Consider the following 19,531-nt stretch of genomic DNA (forward strand, 5'->3'; position numbering starts at 1 on the left):
TTAAAGTAGGATTCATTTTAAGCAAAGGTAACATTGGCAGATATAAAAAATCTCATTGAAGAAGGGTGATAGCATCAATAGCCTTTTTGTATAGGTGAATATCCAATAAACACACTCTTTAAGGCACGAGGATCTAGCTTACCTCTATTGACTATTGGAACATGAACATAAGCTATGCACCCGAATATCTTGGTTTGCCAATTATTAGCCACATGAAAGTCAGGGAAATGACTCACTAATAGTTGAATAGGACTATGAGATTCTAGTGTTTTAGATGGCAATCTGTTGATAAGAGAGGTGGCTGTTAGAGCTACTTCTCCCCAATAATGTTGAGGGACATTATGGTGAAAAAGGAGCGCTCGACTAACAGCCAGAAGATGACAATTTTTTCTCTCGGCAACCCCATTCTGTTGAGGAGTGTAGGGACAAGAAGACTCATGAATAACACATTTTTGTTGAAAGAAAACAGATAGAGATTGATTGAAAAAATCTCTAGCATTATCAGACCTAAACCGCTTTATATTCACCTCAAACTAAGTCTTAATCATGTTGTAAAAATTAGGAAACACATGACTTACTTCTGACTTTGTTTTTAATAAATATATCCAAACCACCCTAGTACAATCATCAACAAATAAAACAAACCATCTTGCCCCATAAATATTGGGAACACTTGATGGACCCCAAATGTCACTATCAATTAAGGAGAAAGGAAAACCAATCCTTTTATTGGAATGAGAGAAAGTCACTCTTTTATGTTTGGCAAGTTCACAAACGGCACAATGAAAGTGACTAAAATCCAAACCTTTGGCTAAATTAGGAAACATTAATTTGAGAGTAAGAAAAGAGGAATGACCCATTCTATAATGTTGAAAACCACATCTTGTCCTCGTTGGATTGGGCTAGGCATGACACGAGGGAAGAAAATTCCTTCTTGTCTTGTCCTCCTGGTTCCTCGAGGTAATAAAGTCCCTCTCTAGCCCTAGCAAGCCCAATCATCCTCTTCTTGCCCTGCCCTTGTATCTCACAAGCATTAGAATAGAAAGATACACTGCAATTAGTATCCTCAATAAGTTTTTGGATATATATAAGAATAGCAAATAACTTGGGGACATGAAGGATATTCTTGAGGGTCAGGTGATCATTGAGGAGAATATCTCCTTGGCCAGCAATGGTAATAAGTGAGCCATCTGCCATTATGATTTTTCATGAGTTGGGACAAGGATTGTAGGAAATAAACAAGTGTAGGTAGGAGGTCATGCGGTCAGAAGCACTCGAGTCTAGAATTCAATAGTTTTGGTGTAAAGTTTCTGAAGCATGTATGGAAAAAGAGAAGGAAGAGTTACCTATGGGAGCAAGAAAGCAACTACCTTTCTCTACCTTTTTTTCTAGAGATCCCAGAAAGTTCATAAGTCTTTCGATCTCTGCCCTATTAAGCTCAAGGGACTCTCCTCTGTGCTCTGAATCTCTCGGTTCAGATTGCTGGCCTTTGACTGCCACATGCACTTGACTCCTTGCTAGTCCTCCTTTGGATGGCTTTCCATGGAGCTTCAACACTTATGGTGTGACTAAGTTTTTTACAAAAGGTACACCATAGAGGCTCCCTATCCACTTGTTTCTTTTCATCTCTTGGGCCTTTGTTTTGATAATGAGCTTTCAAGAACACTAGGGCAAAACTATCATCAGGGATAGATTCTAGCATAACACCCCTTCTCCCATCTTTTGCTCTTATTAAAGAGATTACCTCATTTAAGGAAGGCAAGTCTTCCTTACCAAGAATTTGCACTTTGACCGGATTAAATTTTGTGTTGAGACCAACCAAGAAATCATATATCCGATTTTTTTCAACAAACCTCTTATGGAGTGCAACATCCTCACTACACTTTATCTTCAAGCACTGGTAGTGGTCCAACTCCTGCGAATTTGCAACATATTTGCATACTCTATGATGGTCTTCGAGCCTTGTTTGGTTGCTACCACCCTTGCCCATATTTCATAAATTTCAGCTGCGTCTTTAACCTTTGAACAAGTCAAATTTATGGCCTCCCAAATATCCTTGGTTGTGGTAAAAAACATGACAGTGTTGCTGACCATGGAGTTCCAGAGCCAGGACATCACCAAAGAATCTTCCTCGTCCCATGCTGCAAATGCCGGGTCATCCTCCTTCGGCCTATTCCTAACAAGTGGCTGAGCTTCCCCTTTCCTTTAAGAAAGGTTTGGTTTAGCCGTGACCACTTTAGATAATTCTTATCGTTCAAACGATAGGCTGCCTGGAGATTCTGTAATTCTCCTCCCGAGGCCCCATTTTGAGTTCCAGCAATTGGAACTTCTGAGATATGGCTGGAGTTTGTTGTATCGGATGTAGGATCTTGGATGAAGGACATTTTTAAACCAAGGTTTGATACCATGTCAAGAATTAGGAGAAAAACAATCCTTTCTATCTTATTTTTTACTCACAGGTAGAGCTTGATTTATACAAGACTCTTTACAAGATTAGGAAGTTACTAAAACTAGCTTAGGAAAGAATTCTAAATCTAGATTAGGAACTATACAATTTTAGGATACAAACAAATTAGGAAACATATACTAATCTATAAGATACAATTCTACTTTTAGCAAATATAGACAATCAATCCATCATCAATCAATTAACACTGATTGAAACCTTCCATCAATACCAACTGCCGTCTTTCTCAAGTTAGAAACCAAACCCTAGCTGCCGTCACTTGTTACCAAGGGCAACCCTAGTTGCCGGCAGATTGCATGAACAGAAGCAAGGACTTGACAGTGATCTTCCTTCTATTTTCCTCTTTGTTTTCAGCTTGTAGCTGCCTCTTCAAACAAGTCTTTAGATTTTTAGGCCAATTCCTCATTAACTTTTCTTTTTACACCTAGGCAAACACCTTCGACGCATGTCACCTCAATTGAGGTGCTTGCCTATGCATCACCTAATTGAAGTTGCCTCACCTATAGGTAGATGTCACAACCCCAAGGAACCTCAAGGATATATTAGTAATACATGTCATGTGTTTTCCTTATTAGTTGCATTTTCTGTTGTTGTTAGCATCTTCAATTATAAACCTATAAATAGGTTTGAGTAGTTAGAGGAAGACAGGAATGAATGATTTGAATTCTCTTGTTTTCCCTCACCCAATTCTCCTAGTTCTCTTTCCCGTCTTTCTCTCTTCTTCCTCAACTCTTTCCGTTCTGTTCTTTCCCTCCCTTTCTGCCCTATCTTCCTTTAATTCTTACCAAATTCCTTCCTAGACCCTAGGCAAATCCTAGGGTCGTAACAGTAGATTAGGCACTTCCATGGAGCCTTGAGGAGCCCAAGTGCTTAAGCAACAGAGGCGCTCACCTTTGACTACACTGATTAAGATTGATCCTAAGCAGGCTCTTTTTTCCATCCTAATTTCCACTAATATACTTCAGATATATTGCAGTATGCACCATTAAAGAAGGGGCAGGCTTCAGTTTCACAGCAGCTGTATTTAATCCTAGAAGCTTAAACCTTTTAGCTCCCTGTAAAAAGTGCATAAGAAGGGTGCAACTTCCCCCCCCCCCCCCCCCCCCCCCCCACACACACACCCAAAAAAAAAAAAAAGAAAATAAAAAAGAAGGGCCATTCTGCATCTTATAAATGCCACAAAAGTAAGATCACTGTTAAAACAGTTGATATGCAGGAGAATTTTGACAGCTAAATCATAGAACCTAAAATAATTAACAGAAACAGGATATTAGACCCAAAAAAAAGCCTAAGAAGTTTTTCAATCTTCCAAAAGCACCTAATACATTATTCAATAAATGCACAAATTCACGTTGCATACCATTGATCTTCAGTTCTGCATATGGTGGCCAATGCATCCTAAAGGGAACCTTGTCATTAAGAAGCATACACCAAGCCTGTATTATAATTATTCATAAACAATTAGTATACTGACACATCCCTGGTAGGCTACTAGTTTTTCATAAGCTAGTGTAATATAATCAACCTACCTGAACATTGTACCCTTGTTTCAATAACAAATCCTTGTCTGCCCTTGTAAGTTGAAATGTTTCTTCAACACCTTGCACTGGGTTTGTGCTGAAAAATTTTCACAAACAAAATTTTAATCATAACTGCAAAGAATATTTATATGTAGACACATGCATGGGTAATAAGCGGGAAATCTAGGCACCCAAAATATATCCCTCTAGCACATTAATGAGCAAAGAGAAGAAAATGTGTGTGGAGAATAATGCTTGAAAGAAAAAAATAAAACTGTTCAAAGAAGATAAGGAAGAACAAAGGACACGGCAGTGCAGATCAAGATAACCGCCAAAAGATAAGAAAGAATAAGGATAAATCAGTAGTCTTTGATTATCCAGATTCTTGCTAATCTAAATCGATAAATTAGATAGCTAAAGTGTTGTAATATACTCCTATAAAATAGGAGAAGAATTAGGAGATTTTTTAGCAGGTTTTTTAGGAATTATGTGTATATAAGTCTTACATATTAATGAATTATTCACGGTGGAGTGATTTCATAAGTCTTCTACCTAATTCTTTCATGGTGTCAAAGCCACATTCTAGTGGCACCTGATAGCTTGTGTTCTATTTCATATAGGACTCCTAAGCTCACAGCATGGCTGAGAATCCACCAGCTAGCGAGACTTCCACCACTAATCCTCTTCCAATGAAGAATACTCAAGTTCCAATTACTCCAACAACTCTTGATAGTCATTCACTCCAAATTACTCTACACAAGTTGAATGGAACCAATTTTTGAGAATAGTCCCAATCAGTTATGCTGGTAGTTCGAGGAAAGGGAGAAGTAGGCTATCTAACAGGAGCTATTGTAAAGCCAAGCCTCGAGTCAACAATTTATGGTGTATGGGAGGCACAGAATGCCATTGTAATGGCATGGTTGGTCAACTCCATGGAACTCGAGATTAAAAGAACTTATTTCTTCTACAAGACAGCTAGTAAGATATGGAAGGCTGTCCAAGAGATCTACTCAAACCTTGAAAACACAACCCAAAATTTTCAAATCCGGTCAATAATCCAAACTACAAGGCAAGGTACTAATTCAATCACTGAGTATTACAATACCTTAACTGGATTATGGTAGGAGATGGACCTTTTCTATGAGATTACATGGGAGTGCTTTGCGGATGGAAGAAAATATGACAAGAGGGTGGAGAAAGAAAAGAATATTTGACTTCTTACATTGTCTAAACTTAGATTTAGATTAAGTAAGAGGAAGATTACTCGAGACAAAGCCCTTCCCATCTATGAGAGAGGTGTTTGCTGAAGTAAGAAGAGAAGAGAGTAGGAAGAAAGTGATGTTGCCTACTTCAAGGCATTCAAACAATGAGGTATGTACTCAAACCTTTGTCCTAAATATATCACGTGTAAAATTTCCTAACATGGTTAAAGAAGAGGTTCAAAAGAATAAACAGTGGTGTGACCACTGCAATAAGCCCTATCATACTAGGGAAACTTGCTGGAAGATCCATGAGAAGCCAACAAATTGGAAGCCAAGGAATCAGCATAAGGGGGGTCAGTCCACATACATGATAGAACCTAAAAAAGGGAATTCAACTATTGTCACCCTAACAGCTGATCAATTGGAGGCTCTACAACAGTTACTAAGCCAAACTAAGGTGAATAAGGCTAAAATTGCAGACAACACTAATCCAGTGGTATCCTTGGCCAAACAAGGTAATACAAGTCACTCTTTACTCTTTCAAAAGTTTTCTACAAACTTTTGGATCATAAACACGAGAACATCAGATCACATGACAGGTTCTCTTAAAATTTTATCAAATTATGAACCTTGTGATCAAGGCATTGTTGTTTTTATCGCTGATGGTACAACCTCCCTAGTCCAAGGAAGAGGAACAACTTGCACATCAAGCTTAACCTTAAAATCAATACTTTATGTACCTGATTTAAGATGCAACATGTTATCAGTAAGTTAAATAACTAAAGAAAGGGACTGCTCAATAACATTTTTAATCCTCACTGTGTTTTTCAGGACCTATCATCGAGGAAAAAGGACTTTACCAGCTTTCAAGACTTGATCATCTTATAGAATTTAAGTCATCTATTCAATCCTCTTCGGCTACTATTTCATAATCTGAAATAATGTTATGGTATCAACGATTAGGACACCCTAACTTTGAGTATCTTAGAGTTTTGTATCCTTCCTTTTCTAGTAATAAAATCTAGAATTTTTATTGTGAACATTATATCCTTGCAAAACAACAGTGTTCTAAAACGCGCTAGGTGCTAGTCAAGCACCAAGCTAGGGCCTAGCGCCTAGGCAGACTATTTTTTTTTTTTCTTTGAAGTTTCTAATGTAATTACATGTTATTTTCAAATAAATCAAAGTTAAAAAGACAAATGAAACTTATATATATATATATATAAACTGGGGTGATGGCTAGGGCAGAGGAAGAACAACCAACAGCGAGAGAGACGATTGGTGGTGGCGGCCAAGGGAAATAGGGCCAAGAGAGACGACTGGAGCGACGACCAAGGGAAATCGAGAAATTAGGGGCCAAGAGAGACGATTGACAGCGGCGACAAGAGAGAGCTTTCGAAGAGGCGATTGGCCATGGCGGCGACGAGAGAGAAATTGGCCCCGATGACCGATTAATCGGATTGGTGCCTAGGGAGGCTGATTAGCCTATATTCATAGCGGCCAGGGGCCCACCTAATGCCTAGGCAGCCGCCTAAGCCGATTTTTAGAACACTGCGAAACAAACCAAGAGCTCTCATCCTAATCATACCTATAAACCCTCAAAACCATTTCATTTGATTCATAGTGACATTTGGGGACTAGCTAGGACTCCCAACCTAACAAACACTCGATGGTTCATCACATTTATGGATAACCATACAAGAGTTAGCTGGGTATTCCTAATAAAAGACAAATCTGAAACCTACCTTGTTTTCAAAAGGTTTCATCAAATTGTTCAAAATGTCTTCCAATTGTCTATTAATATATTGAAATCTAATAATAGCCGAGAGTACTTCTCCAATGAATTTAATGAGTACCTAATCAAGCATGGTATTATTTAGCAAAGCTCATATCCATATAATCCCTAACAAAATGGGGTGGCTACAAAAAATAACCACCATCCTCTTGAGACAGCAAGAGGCCTAATGTTTACACAATTAATTCCAAATTCCTATTGGGGAGAAGTTGTTCTTAGAACAGCTTATCTCATCAATAGATTTCCTTCAAAAATTCTAGAGTTTAAAACTCCCTTGAATGTCTTTCTTGAATCTTTCCCTCACCATACTAGAGTTCTAAACTCTCTTTCTCCTAAGGTTTTTGGATGTACAGTTTTTGTACACACAAACCAGCTTACACAATCCAAATTAGACCCAAAAGCACTCAAGTGCATATTTGTTGGATACTCTCCTACTCAACAAGCATATAAATGCTATAATCCCACTACTTGGAAATTCATCATGTCTTGTGATGTCTCTTTTATCGAGCATCAATCATTTTTTCAAAATAACTCTTCGCAGAAAAAAACCTCCAACACAGAAGATTTCTGGAGTGCAATTATGCCTATATCTGATTCCTCCTCTTCTACTTCACCCACTGCCCCTGTTATGTCATTTGTACTAGATTAAGACTTTTATTTGTAGTTGGCCATTTTGTACTACTGCATTGTATATCTTTTTCTTTTCTTTAGGGTTAGAATGAGTATTCATCTAGAAGGCATGTTTTTAGAAGGGCAGCTGACCGAGTTAGTTGTTTGTTATTTTCGGTCAAGTAGTTAAGCAGTTGTAATTCACGTTCCTATGGTCTATAAATAGGGATCGTGGGGTTAGGCAGGAATAGAGCTTCATTCCAAGACGTCTTTTGTTTCTATTTTGTGGGTTGGGATCGATTGAGTGACTGAGAGTAAGGCTGGGGATAAGCTTTTGTAATCTCATGGAATTCGATTAGCTTTTAGAGGATCGGGTTGAGTGAGGATTCGGGTTTCTTCTGTGTGATCATCCTAAAGATTGGTTTCAAGATAGTGGATTGAAAAGGCTGCATTAGTCTGGACGTAGGTCCCATAATTTGGGACTGAACCAGGATAAATCACATGTGTTCTTTATTGTTTTCTTTATTCTCATTCATTCCTTTTATCGTTTGTGATGGGAGGTTTGAGTGTTTTCTGTGAGTCATTGGGTTGAAAGATTCTAAGAGGGAACGCTGTGATTTTACTCCTACAACGTGGTATTAGAGCCAAGAAGGCCTCTATGGTGATCAAGAAACTCAAGAAGACATAATCAACTCTAGAATCGATATGGCACCATCTGCTTCAAGATATGAAATCAACAAATTCAATGGGACAAACGATTTCGGCCTATGGAGGATCAAGATGGAAGCTTTTCTCTGTAGTCAAGGATTAGAGAGAGCTTTGGAACAAGAGGATACAAAAGTTGACATGACAACTAGGAAAATAGTACCAGCGATGATTGAAGAGTAGAAAGAGACTCACAAGGAAATCAACAAGAAAGCCTACAACATGTTGATTCTAAGCCTAGGAGATAAAGTGCTTAGAGAAGTCTCGAAGTTGAAGTCAACAGCAGAAATATGAAAGAAGCTTGAAGACCTATATCTCAAGAAGATCCTTTCCAGTCGTTTATTCCTAAAAGCCAGGTTCCTTAATTTTAAAATGCAAGAACACCAGAAATTGCATGAACATATAGACGAATTTAATAAATTGTGTCTAGACTTGGAAAATATAGAAGTGAAATATGAAGATGAGGACAGAGTTTTAGTACTTCTATATTCACTGTCTAAGTCCTATGAGAATTTTGTAGATATACTACAACATGACAGAGATAAACTTCCATTAGAAGATGTCCTAGGTGCATTAAATTCCAAAGAACTGAGGTTTAAGATGAATGACAAATCTACTCCTGGGGATGCGTTAACAGTTAGGTCAAGAAGCTCTAAAAATGACTGGAGGAATAGGGGTAAATCCAAGTCAAAATCTAAGATAGGAAGGGGTACTATTAAATGCTATTACTGCCAACAAGAAGGTCACATTAAGCGGCAGTGTCCAAAGAGAAAGAATGACTTAGCTGAGAAGAATAATTCAAGAGAAGGGGTAAATTTCTATGATTCAGGTTATAATAGCTCCGAGGCTTTAATTGTTAGTGAAAGTACAAAAAGCCAAGAGTGGGTGCTGGACTCTGGCTACTCCTTTCACATGACCCCAAAGAAACATTGGTTACAAAACTTTAAGAAAATCAATGGAGGAAAGGTCCTGCTTGGCAATGACTATGAATGCAAAGTCCAAGGGGTAGGAGATGTTAGGTTAAAGCTTCACGATGGCTCCCTTAGAAATCTCACATCAGTAAGATATGTTCCTGACTTAAAGAGAAATTCGATTTCTCTCGGTGAAATAGACAGGAATGGACTTAAGTTTAAGGGTGAGGGTGGAGCTATCCAGATATCAAAAGGATCTCTAATATGTATGAGAGTTGTTTTAAAAAATGGCATATATCTCCTGCAGGTTACCACATTACGTGGTGAAGCTGCAGCAATTAGTCTTAACCCTAAGTCCAAGGCAAGTTTGTGGCATTTAAGAATGTCACACATCAGTGAGCAAGGGTTCAAGGAACTTGCAAGTCGGGATATTTTGGATTTAGGACATTCCTTAGAATTAAGCAAGTGTGAATCTTGCATTTTTGGGAAGGCAACTAAGGTTAACTTCAATAAAACAACAATTCACTCATCAAATGTATCCCTAGATTATACACATTCAGACTTAGGGGTCCAACTCAATCATTAACTCATGGAGGCTCTCGTTATTTCCTATCAATTATAGATGATTTTTCAAAAATGCTGTGGGTATATGTCTTAAAATCTAAAGATAATACTTTTGACTTTTAGGACATGGAAAAGTATGGTAGAAAATCAAAAGGGTAGATCAATTAAGGTTATAAGAATAGATAACGGGTTGGAGTTTTGTAATAGGGAGTTTAATCAAATGTGTAAGGATGGTGGGATCATTAGGCACCTTACAGCTCCCAAAAACCCCAAGCAAAATGGGGTGGTCGAGAGGATGAATAGAACCCTCTTGGAAAGGATAAGATGCATGCTCTTCCATGCAAAATTACCCCAAGTCCTTTTGGGAGGGGCAATTGCAGTAGCAGCTCATGTTCTTAATAGGACACCCTCCAAAGCTATAAACCTCCAAACCCCTTATGAAAGATGGACATGACATAAACCAAGCCTAGACCATCTTAGAGTGTTCGGATGCCCAGCCTATGCTCATGTGAAGTAAGGCAAATTAGAGCCTAGGGCTAAGAAATGCCTGTTTATTGGTTACCCATCTGGTGTTAAATGCTATAAATTATGGAACTTAGAACTAGAAGGACCGAGAACCATAGTCACTAGAGATGTGACATTTGATGAGGAGTCTACCATAAAATTAAGAAATACTGAATCACAGCCTGATCAAGAAGAAAATAGAGAGATTGTTCAGGTGGAGGTCACAGGAATTAGCCCTATTTTACCTCAAGATACTCTTGAAACTGAGCATGATTCACCAGAACCTGAGCAAGTAGATGACCATGACTAGGACCATGAATCCTCCCAATTTGAAGGGGAAGATGATGACAGTGATGCAAATTCCAGCCTATGGGATCACCCTAATCCTGATAGGTATAGTGTGGCAAGAGACCAGCAGCCTAGAATCTGTAGGCCACCTCAAAGGTATGGTTACTCAGACCTAGTAGTATATGCTTTTACTAGTGCAACAGAAGTTATAGGAGAGGAACCCCTTACCTATGAAGAGGCAATGGCCTCGAAGGATGCTGACAAGTGGCAGGTAGCCATGAGGTCAGAGATAGCATCCCTCAAGTAGAACCATACTTGGGAGTTGGTCGAAAGACCAAAAGGGCAACGAGTGATAGGCTGCAAATGGTTGTACAAAATTAAAGATGGAGTAGGAGAAAATACTAAGCCTAGGTTTAAGGTGAGACTGATTGCTAAGGGAGGGGTGGAGAAGGTATGCCTTCTTAGAAAGTCCCTTTATGGACTTAAAACAATCCCCAAGACAGTGGTACCGAAAATTTGATTCGGTCATGGTAAGCCAAGGGTACTCTAGAAGCTCTTATGATTGTTGTATCTATTTTAAACATCTCTCCTAGCATTTCTATATATTTGTTGCTCTATGTGAATGACATGCTTATAGCAAGTCAGTCCACACAAAAAATCCAGCTTCTCAAGAAAAGGCTGAGGGTTGAATTCGAAATGAAGGAGCTAGGAGAAGCTAGAAAAATTCTAGGGATGAAAATCACTAGAGATAAGCATCATAGGAAGATATATCTCTCACAAAAATCCTACTTAGCCAAGCTATTATCTAGATTTGGAATGTCTGATGCAAAAACAGTTAGTTTTCCATTTGCTGCTCATTTTAAACTATCCTTAGATCAATCCCCTAAAAATGAGGAAGAGAAGAAGGAGATGGAGCACATCCCTTATTCGAGTGCAGTGGGCAGCATCATGTATAGCATGGTTTGCACTTGACCTGACTTGGCACATGGAATGAGTGTCATAAGTCGGTTTATGGCCAATCTAGGAAAGCCCCATTGGATGGCAGTCAAGTGGATGTTTAGATATATTAAAGGATCTATAAATAATGCATTGTCCTATGGTGGAGCAAGAGCAGGAGAGCAAGCTAGTATCCTAGGATTCTCGGACGCTGACTATGCTGCCGACATAGATAAAAGAAGATTCACAACCGGTTATGTCTTTAGGCTATGGAACTCAACAATTAGTTGGAAGTCTAGTATCCAAAATGTGGTAACATTGTCAACTACCGAGGCTGAATGCATAGCAATTTCAGAGGCAATTAAGGAAGCTATGTGGCTTAAGGGTCTAGTGGGTGAGCTCCTAGGGGTAGAAGTCAAGGCCACTTTGATGTGTGATAGTCAAAGTGCATTTCACTTGTCTAAAAACCAAGCACACCATGAAAGAAGTAAGCATATAGATGTAAGACACCACTTTATAAGGCAAATTATTGAAGATAAATCTGTAATTCTAACCAACGTTGTAGGGGAAGAAAATGCAGCAAACATGTTTACTAAATCTATGCCTATAGCAAAGTTGAAACACCGCATGAAGATTCTACAGATTGATCCAGGAGGAATTTGAAGATGCAAGGCAGTGGATGATGGTGCAGGGCCGAGAAGAAGCATAATCAAGTTTAAATGGGTGGAGAATTTGTTATGTGATTCGTACTAGATTAGGACTTTTATTTGTAGTTAGCCATTTTGTACTACTGCATTGTATACGTTTTTCTTTTCTTTAGGGTTAGACTGAGTATTCTTTTAGAAGGCATGTTTCCAGAAGGGCAGTTGACCGAGTTAGTTGTTTGTTATTTCTGATCAGGCAGTTAAGTAGTTGTAATTCATGTCCCTATGGTCTATAAATAGGGATCGTGAGGTTAGGCAAGAACAGAGCTTCATTTCGAGACGTCTTCTGTTTCTATCTTGTGGGTTGGGATCAATTGAGTGACTGAGAGTAAGGCAAGGGATAAGCTTTTGTAATCTCAAGGAATTCAGTTAGCTTTTAGGGTATAAGGGCTGAGTGAGGATTCGGGTTTCTTCTCTGTAATCATTCTAAAAATTGGTTTCAAGATAGTGGATTGAAGAGGTTGCATTAGTCTGGACATAGGTCCCATAATTTGAGACTGAACCAGGATAAATCACCTGTGTTCTTTACTGTTTTCTTTATTCTCGTTCATTCCTTTTATCATTTGTGAACTAAGAGGTTTGAGTGTTTTTTGTGCGTCATTGGGTTGGGAGATTCTAAGAGGGAACACTGTGATTTTACTCCTACAGCCCCATTACCTGCCCTTGACCTTAATCCTGAAACATCTGATGCTATCCCTAAATCTAGTTCAGATTCTATTCCTCAAGCCCTAAGCCATCAAGGGGGAGAGAAAGAGAACACCAAAATTTAAAAAGATGATCAGGTCCAAAATAAACCACCACAGATGGTTTATTCAAGAAGGCCTCGTGATCCTCAACCAACCAAATTATCTAATCCAAAGAGAGAGGCTACCAGATGGAAAGAAAACAGCAGGTAGCAAATGGGTGATCACTGTGAAGTATAAATTAGATGGGAGTATTGACAAATATAAGGCAAGACTTGTGGCTCAAGGATTTACTCAAACTCAAGGCTTGGACTACAAGGAAACGTTTGCTCCAGTGGCTAAACTAAACTCCATTCGGTATTATTATCCTTGGCAGTAAATCTAGACTGGAGGTTACATCAATTAGATATCAAGAATGCTTTCTTGAATGGTGAGCTGGAAGAGGAAATCTACATGAGAATACCACTGGGTTTTGAGCAAAATGACACAACAGGGAAGGTATGCAAGCTAAAGAAATCATTGTATGGTCTTAAACAATCTCCTAGGACATGGTTTAAGAGATTTAGTGATACCCTACACTAGCTTGGATACAAGCAAGGGCAAACAATCTCTTCGCAAAGATTGAAAATGATGGAAGAAGAACAATTTTGATAGTCTATGTAGATGATATCATCATCACAGGAGACAACAACCAAGAAATTGAATAATTAAAGCATCAACTGAAGGAAGCATTCGAGGTAAAAGAATTGGGAGAATTAAGATACTTCCTTGGATTAGAAGTGGCTAGAAGCAAGGAAGGTATCTTCATATCTCAAAGGAAATACATCTTAGATTTACCGGGGGAAACAAGTAAACTAGGGTGTAAACCAACAAGTACTACCCTAGAGCCCAATTGGAAGAATAAGGAAGAGAAAGAAGAATATCAAGTTGATAAAGGGAGATTTCAGCACTCAGTAGGGAAGCTCATCTACCTATCTCACACAATATCGAATATTGCGTATGTTGTAAGCATTACTAGCCAATTCATGGAGTTACCAACTAAAAGATATTTTGAAGCAGCTTACTATATCCTCAAGTATCTCAAAGGAACACCTAGGAAGGGGTTGCTGTTGAAGAAAAATAAGAATAGAGGAATTATTGGTTATGCGGATTCTGATTGGATATGTTCTATTGAGGATAATAGATCCACATCGGGGTATTGTATCAAGTTATGGGGAAACCTAGTGACATGGAGAAGCAAGAAGTAGCAAGCGGCTGCTCAAAGTAGTGCAGAAGCTGAGTATTGAGCCATTGCTCAAGGGATTTGTGAGATAATATGGATAGAAAGGCTGATAAAAGATCTATCTATGCCTATATCCTCTCCTAAACTAATTTATAGTGACAACAAATTAGCCATCAACATCGTAAACAATTCAGTACAACATGACTAGATGAAGTATGTCAGAATTGATAAGACATTTTGTCAAGCAAGAGATAGAAGAAGGAGACATAAGACTCACTTATGTTCCTACTGAAGATCAAAAAACAGATATCTTGACTAAAGCAATGCTAAAACAAGGTTTTGAATAACTTAGAGGCAAGTTGGGAATGACTGACATTTATTCATCAGCTTGAGGGGGAGTGTTGAAAGAAGATAAGAAAGAATGAAGGGCACGACAGTGCAGATCAAGATAACCACCAAAAGATAAGAAAGAATAAGGATAAATTAGTAGTCTTTGATTATCTAGATTCTTGCTAATCTAAATCTATAATTTAGATGGCTAAAGTGTTGTAATATACTCCTATAAAATAGGAGAAGAATTAGGAGATTTTTTAGCAGGTTTTTTAGGAATTGTGTATATAAGTGTTACATATTAATGAATTATTCATGGTGGAGTGATTTCATAAGTCTCCTACCTAAACTTTTCAAAAACATTAAAAAAATGACAATTGTGAACAGTACATGGTTCTCTATAACCATTCGTGACTAGAAAACTAAGATCTAAGGAAAAACTAAATTCATCAGATTCATGACATCAATGATGACATGGAAGGCACAAAAAACTTAATCCTCACTTCAAATTCTTTTATAATCACATTTGATTACCTGTGCATGCATCTGCATGATAAACACACAGAGGACTGAAAAGGCAAGCACATACAAAACAATTAAACCCATTAATTTGATCAACATAATACTCGAACACAGTCACAGTTCAATACTATACATAGAAAAACACTACAGACTATTATTGCATTTATGTCATGAAGGTTAGGCCAAAAACATGGTGTTGCAAACTCGTACATTCAATATTGGCCTAAATGTACCTTTATCTATAACATGCCTTTACTAAGCCAAAACCTAAACCTACACATCATAGTTAACATTTGGAGGAATGAAGAATATGCACACTTGCTTTAATTCACAAGAATCACAATATTGCCAATATTCGATCCAAATGGCCCAACCATTACTGGCATGTTATCTTGTAAGATAAACATATTGTACTTAGTAAATATATCTCAATGTTAAATTTTGGAAGAACCTCCTCCTGAAATATATAAATCAAATATAGAAACTATAACAACCTATCTTTTCAATAGCTGAAAGTCCATGATATAAAAAACTCAAACCGCACAAATTACATTTTCTCATAAATCATAATAACTTCTAAAACAAAGGGGGTAGCACAATTGATAAGGAAATGGCAAGAACACAGGGTTGACATGGGTGATCATGGGAACTACCAGTTCACACCTGCCATTGGCTTGGGTGGAGTCCTACCCAGACATGTGGATGGAGCAGTTTGCATAGACCCATGGGAATTAGTCAAGCGGAAGGCTCAAACACCTCATATTACCAAAAAATAAAAAATGCAGAGAGGACAAACAGAAAACTAAATTTAGATAGACAAAAGTAATGTCTAAGTACACTATGTCACATTGAAGGGAGGGAAAATATATTCGCAAAGAAATAATACACTTACCCATCTGTTGGAACAGGTGACATAGTTAACTTGACAGGATGTAAAGGAAGTGCCATTGTCACCCAAAAGCTGCATAAAACAAATCAAAAGATCCACAAACTTCTGAATTCACATCAGGTAAGCTTTGAAAATCAGAATGAAAAAACACTAATTGCAGAGGAAAAATAAACCAGCTAAATAAGTTACTCCGAATCAATTTTAAAAAAATTCCTACCTTGCTTGATAAATGGATCAAGATGACTAGTCTAGGCAGCTAAGATTGGGTAGGATATCAAGAATGACTTTCTCAACTTGTGCTCAATATCCAGTCAGGAAAAGTATATACCAAACAATGGTTTTTGTCGTAAATATCCTTTTGATCTTCTTTCATACAGGGTTCGCCAACTTTTTGCTAGCTCAATTCTATATACATTTACTCATAAAAAAATCATATATATACCAGGTGTAATATCCAAGAAAATTCTTAAATGGCATTCTACGAAGGATATAAGTGGAATTTATCAAAAGAATGAGACCATAGGGTATACTATCATAGTTTTAAGTGACCGAATCGACCGAAGAGAGTATCCCAGACCTTAGATGCTTAAGGAAAATGGAATAGTATGGACGAGTGATTCGAGGCATAATTTTAGGTGTCAAAAGAAATTGGATCGGGAACGATTTTCGGTACAGCTGTGGATCAGGCTAAAAAACCAAATCAACATATGAAACTTTCAAAAAGTCAACGGAGTGTGTTGAGCACCAATATTTTATATGTAGAACAACCCTTGAGCAATTTCGGGTTGAAACGAAATGACTTAGGGTCAAATCGATGAACTGGGTGAAAGTGTAATTTACTAATTTTGCCCGAGGAAGGTCAAAAAGTTAGTTTTTCGAAAATTTTGAGAATGAAATGAAGAGTACAAAACTTGTGGGCCTTAGTGGTATTGTTAGAAAGATCAGGGGCTTCAAGGAAAGGGGTAAACTGAGATTGGAAATTAGTTAGGGGGCTAAAGTGCAATAAACCAAAAATAGGTGTGAAACCTGCAAAATCGGCGCCAACTTTCTTGCCGCCGTTTTCAGCGATGAGACGGTCGAGGGAGGGTTGAGAAAGGTCGTATACGACGGGGGGATGCTTGGAGGCCAAGCCTTGGCCGATGATTGGTCGAGAGATGGCCGGATTTTGCTATAAAAGGTGGTCGGGGGTTTCGATTTTTGGCACACAAATTGGTAGAGTTTTGGAGCGTTTTTGAATGATTGGTTAAGGGGTTTTTGATCATTGCATCAAGGGGAAGAATTTTGGAGTTTTGGGGAGGGTTTTCATCAAGTTTCGAAGCTGTTCGAAGCTTCGTCGGAGACACAAGGCGGACGTCGAGGGCCGACCTGCAACTGGATTTTTGGGAGATTTTTTGGTGGTGTTTCTGGCATCCAAAAGGTGCCATCTGGATCGACTAAGTGAGGACTTCAAGAGGGTGTGCTTAGTTCGACCATCGGAGGAGTCGCCAACAACCGGAATCTAGGAAGAAGAACAGCGCGTGAGCTAAACGCGCCACACTACACGCGCAAACACGCGTTTGGCGCATGAAGGCGCGTGACATAGGGGTAATTCTGGAATTTTGTTTTAATATTTTTCTTAAATTATTTTAGTAATTATCATGTTGAAAAATTTGGGAAAATGTTTAAGGAGATAATTATTTTAGAATTATCAAGGTGAAAACTAGGAGAAAAGTAAAGGAAATTATGAAAAATTAAAGAAAAATGAATTTTGATACTCCTTTAAATAAATATGATATCTAGGGAGTATCGTGGCTTGAGTTGAGTATAAATATGGGTGTTTGAGGTGTCGCACGCAAATCGAGGCATTCCGAATACGTTCAAGGTCAGTGTTCGCCCCCAAAACTTGATTTATTGTGAGTGTTTCTACCCTAAAAACTTAGTATTTGTGCTACTTAAATGCGTTATGATTTCATGCAAAATGATTTTGTTGCATTGGAACGATAACCGGTGACTGTTGGATTCAAAAGGGAGGTTCGTCCCTAAATGTTTTGTACATGTGCATTGTATATTATAAAATGTTGTTTATATGATGCATCGAGTTGTGATATGTGGCATTGTCCTGCATTTTGTGTTGTTAATATGGGATGTCAGCCTAGAATGTTGTCTGGATAGTGTAGCCGTAATTCTCCGAGGGTGTTGCCGGAATAATATATAAGGATATCTTGTGCTGGTGTACATGTCGGGATAGCCGCCTAGGTTTCCGTGTCGGGCCATATGGCCAGAGAAGTTGTAGTAGGACGACTAGTGGTCCATATGGGATATGAGTTGGGATTGGATAATGGTTCCTGAATGCTTTTGAGTGGGAACGTAATCCCTGACGTAATTGTGGTGAGCCGAGTTCCTACATTGATGTGACCCTCTTGAGCCGGAAGTGGTAACCATTGTTCTGGAGGTGTTGGGGAGATGCATTGACTTTGCCCCTCTTAAGCTAGGACCATTTTGTGTCAATGTGTTGGTATGGTGATGTTACCTTTAGAGAGATTGCTCTTTCCTCGTGGTAGGGTTAAGCGTTGTGTGGGATTCTCTTGGGCTAGGGCTTGTCGGGTTGTGTTGGTTTATTCATGTCTTGCATATATTCATGAAAACGTGTTTTGAACTCTCACTTAGATAATTTATCATCTAATATAGACTTTGTCCCTGAAATATTCAAACGTTCCAGGTAAAGGCAGCAGTGCGAAAGAAAAAGGGATTGCCGAGAAGTGACAGCAATTAGTGGATAATTTATAGTATGTCATTTTCAATTATGCTGTTTATTTTGATGACGTCATGTAAGCGTTGGTTTGACTTTAAAGTTATGAATAAGATGGTTTTGGCTGTATACCATTTGAGGTTTCGATCTAGCTTTTGCATTTGAGGTGATTTACCTGTCTTAGCTTATTAATGATTCTAAATTGATATACTAAAAAGTTGTAACGGGATCTTTGGAGATTGATTTATGTGTTGAGTCTCTGTTGAAAAAAAATATATCCCTGAAATCTTATATTATCTAACGTCCTGGGAAAGTGGGGTGTTACACCAGGCATTGCTGGCACTACAAATAAACATAGGAAGACGACTTAATGAGTGTAAGAAATTAGGTACTTTGTTGTTTGGCACAGAATGTTGGGCAGTAAATACCAATATGTGTAAAATATGAGCGTGACCAAAATGAGGAAGCTAAGATAGATGTGCGGTCATACTAGTAACAATGAACTTAGAAATGAGATTATTTGAAATAAGGTCACCGTGGCTCCATTGAAGATAAGATGTGGAAGGCACAATTAAGATGATTTGGTCATGTGAGAAAAAGACCAACAAAGACTCATATAAGGATAATGGATGAATTGGAACAAGTACTTAACAAGGGAGCAAGTAGTGTTGTAATCACTTGTATTAGATTAGCTTTTATGTCTCGAGAGAGTTGTTTTCTTTTGTTGTTAGCATTTGTATATCACTTGTTTTATTCTAGAAGGTTTGTTTCTAGAATGGTTAGTTAGCAAATTTGTTAAATCGGTTAGTTAGTTGTAACTTCCGATAATTTTTTGATAGCTTTTCTGTTACCACCTCCATGCTGTATAAATAGAGGTCGAGTGTTAGTCTTTTAGAGCAGCTTTATTCTGTCTTGGGAAGAGGGGAAGAGAGGAGTATGCGCTGGTTCTACT

General features: G+C 38.3%; 1 protein-coding gene across 5 annotated transcripts in view; it reads right to left on the reverse strand.

Annotated features, from left to right (window-relative positions):
• LOC127813853 (E3 SUMO-protein ligase SIZ1-like) overlaps positions 1–19,531 on the reverse strand; it is an 81,015-nt gene that overhangs the window by 30,012 nt on the left and 31,472 nt on the right. For 4 of the 5 annotated variants that reach the window (XM_052354954.1, XM_052354946.1, XM_052354968.1 and 1 more), the window contains 3 exons: positions 15,855–15,923; positions 3,997–4,084; positions 3,828–3,903 (listed from right to left, as the gene is read on the reverse strand). In XM_052354954.1, coding sequence (XP_052210914.1) covers positions 3,828–3,903; positions 3,997–4,084; positions 15,855–15,923 — 233 coding nt within the window. The remainder of the gene's footprint in view (positions 1–3,827; positions 3,904–3,996; positions 4,085–15,854; positions 15,924–19,531) is intronic. The other variant, XM_052354961.1, reaches the window with a different exon arrangement.

Source organism: Diospyros lotus, chromosome 1 (assembly GCF_014633365.1).
Source record: "Diospyros lotus cultivar Yz01 chromosome 1, ASM1463336v1, whole genome shotgun sequence".
NCBI lineage: Eukaryota > Viridiplantae > Streptophyta > Magnoliopsida > Ericales > Ebenaceae > Diospyros > Diospyros lotus.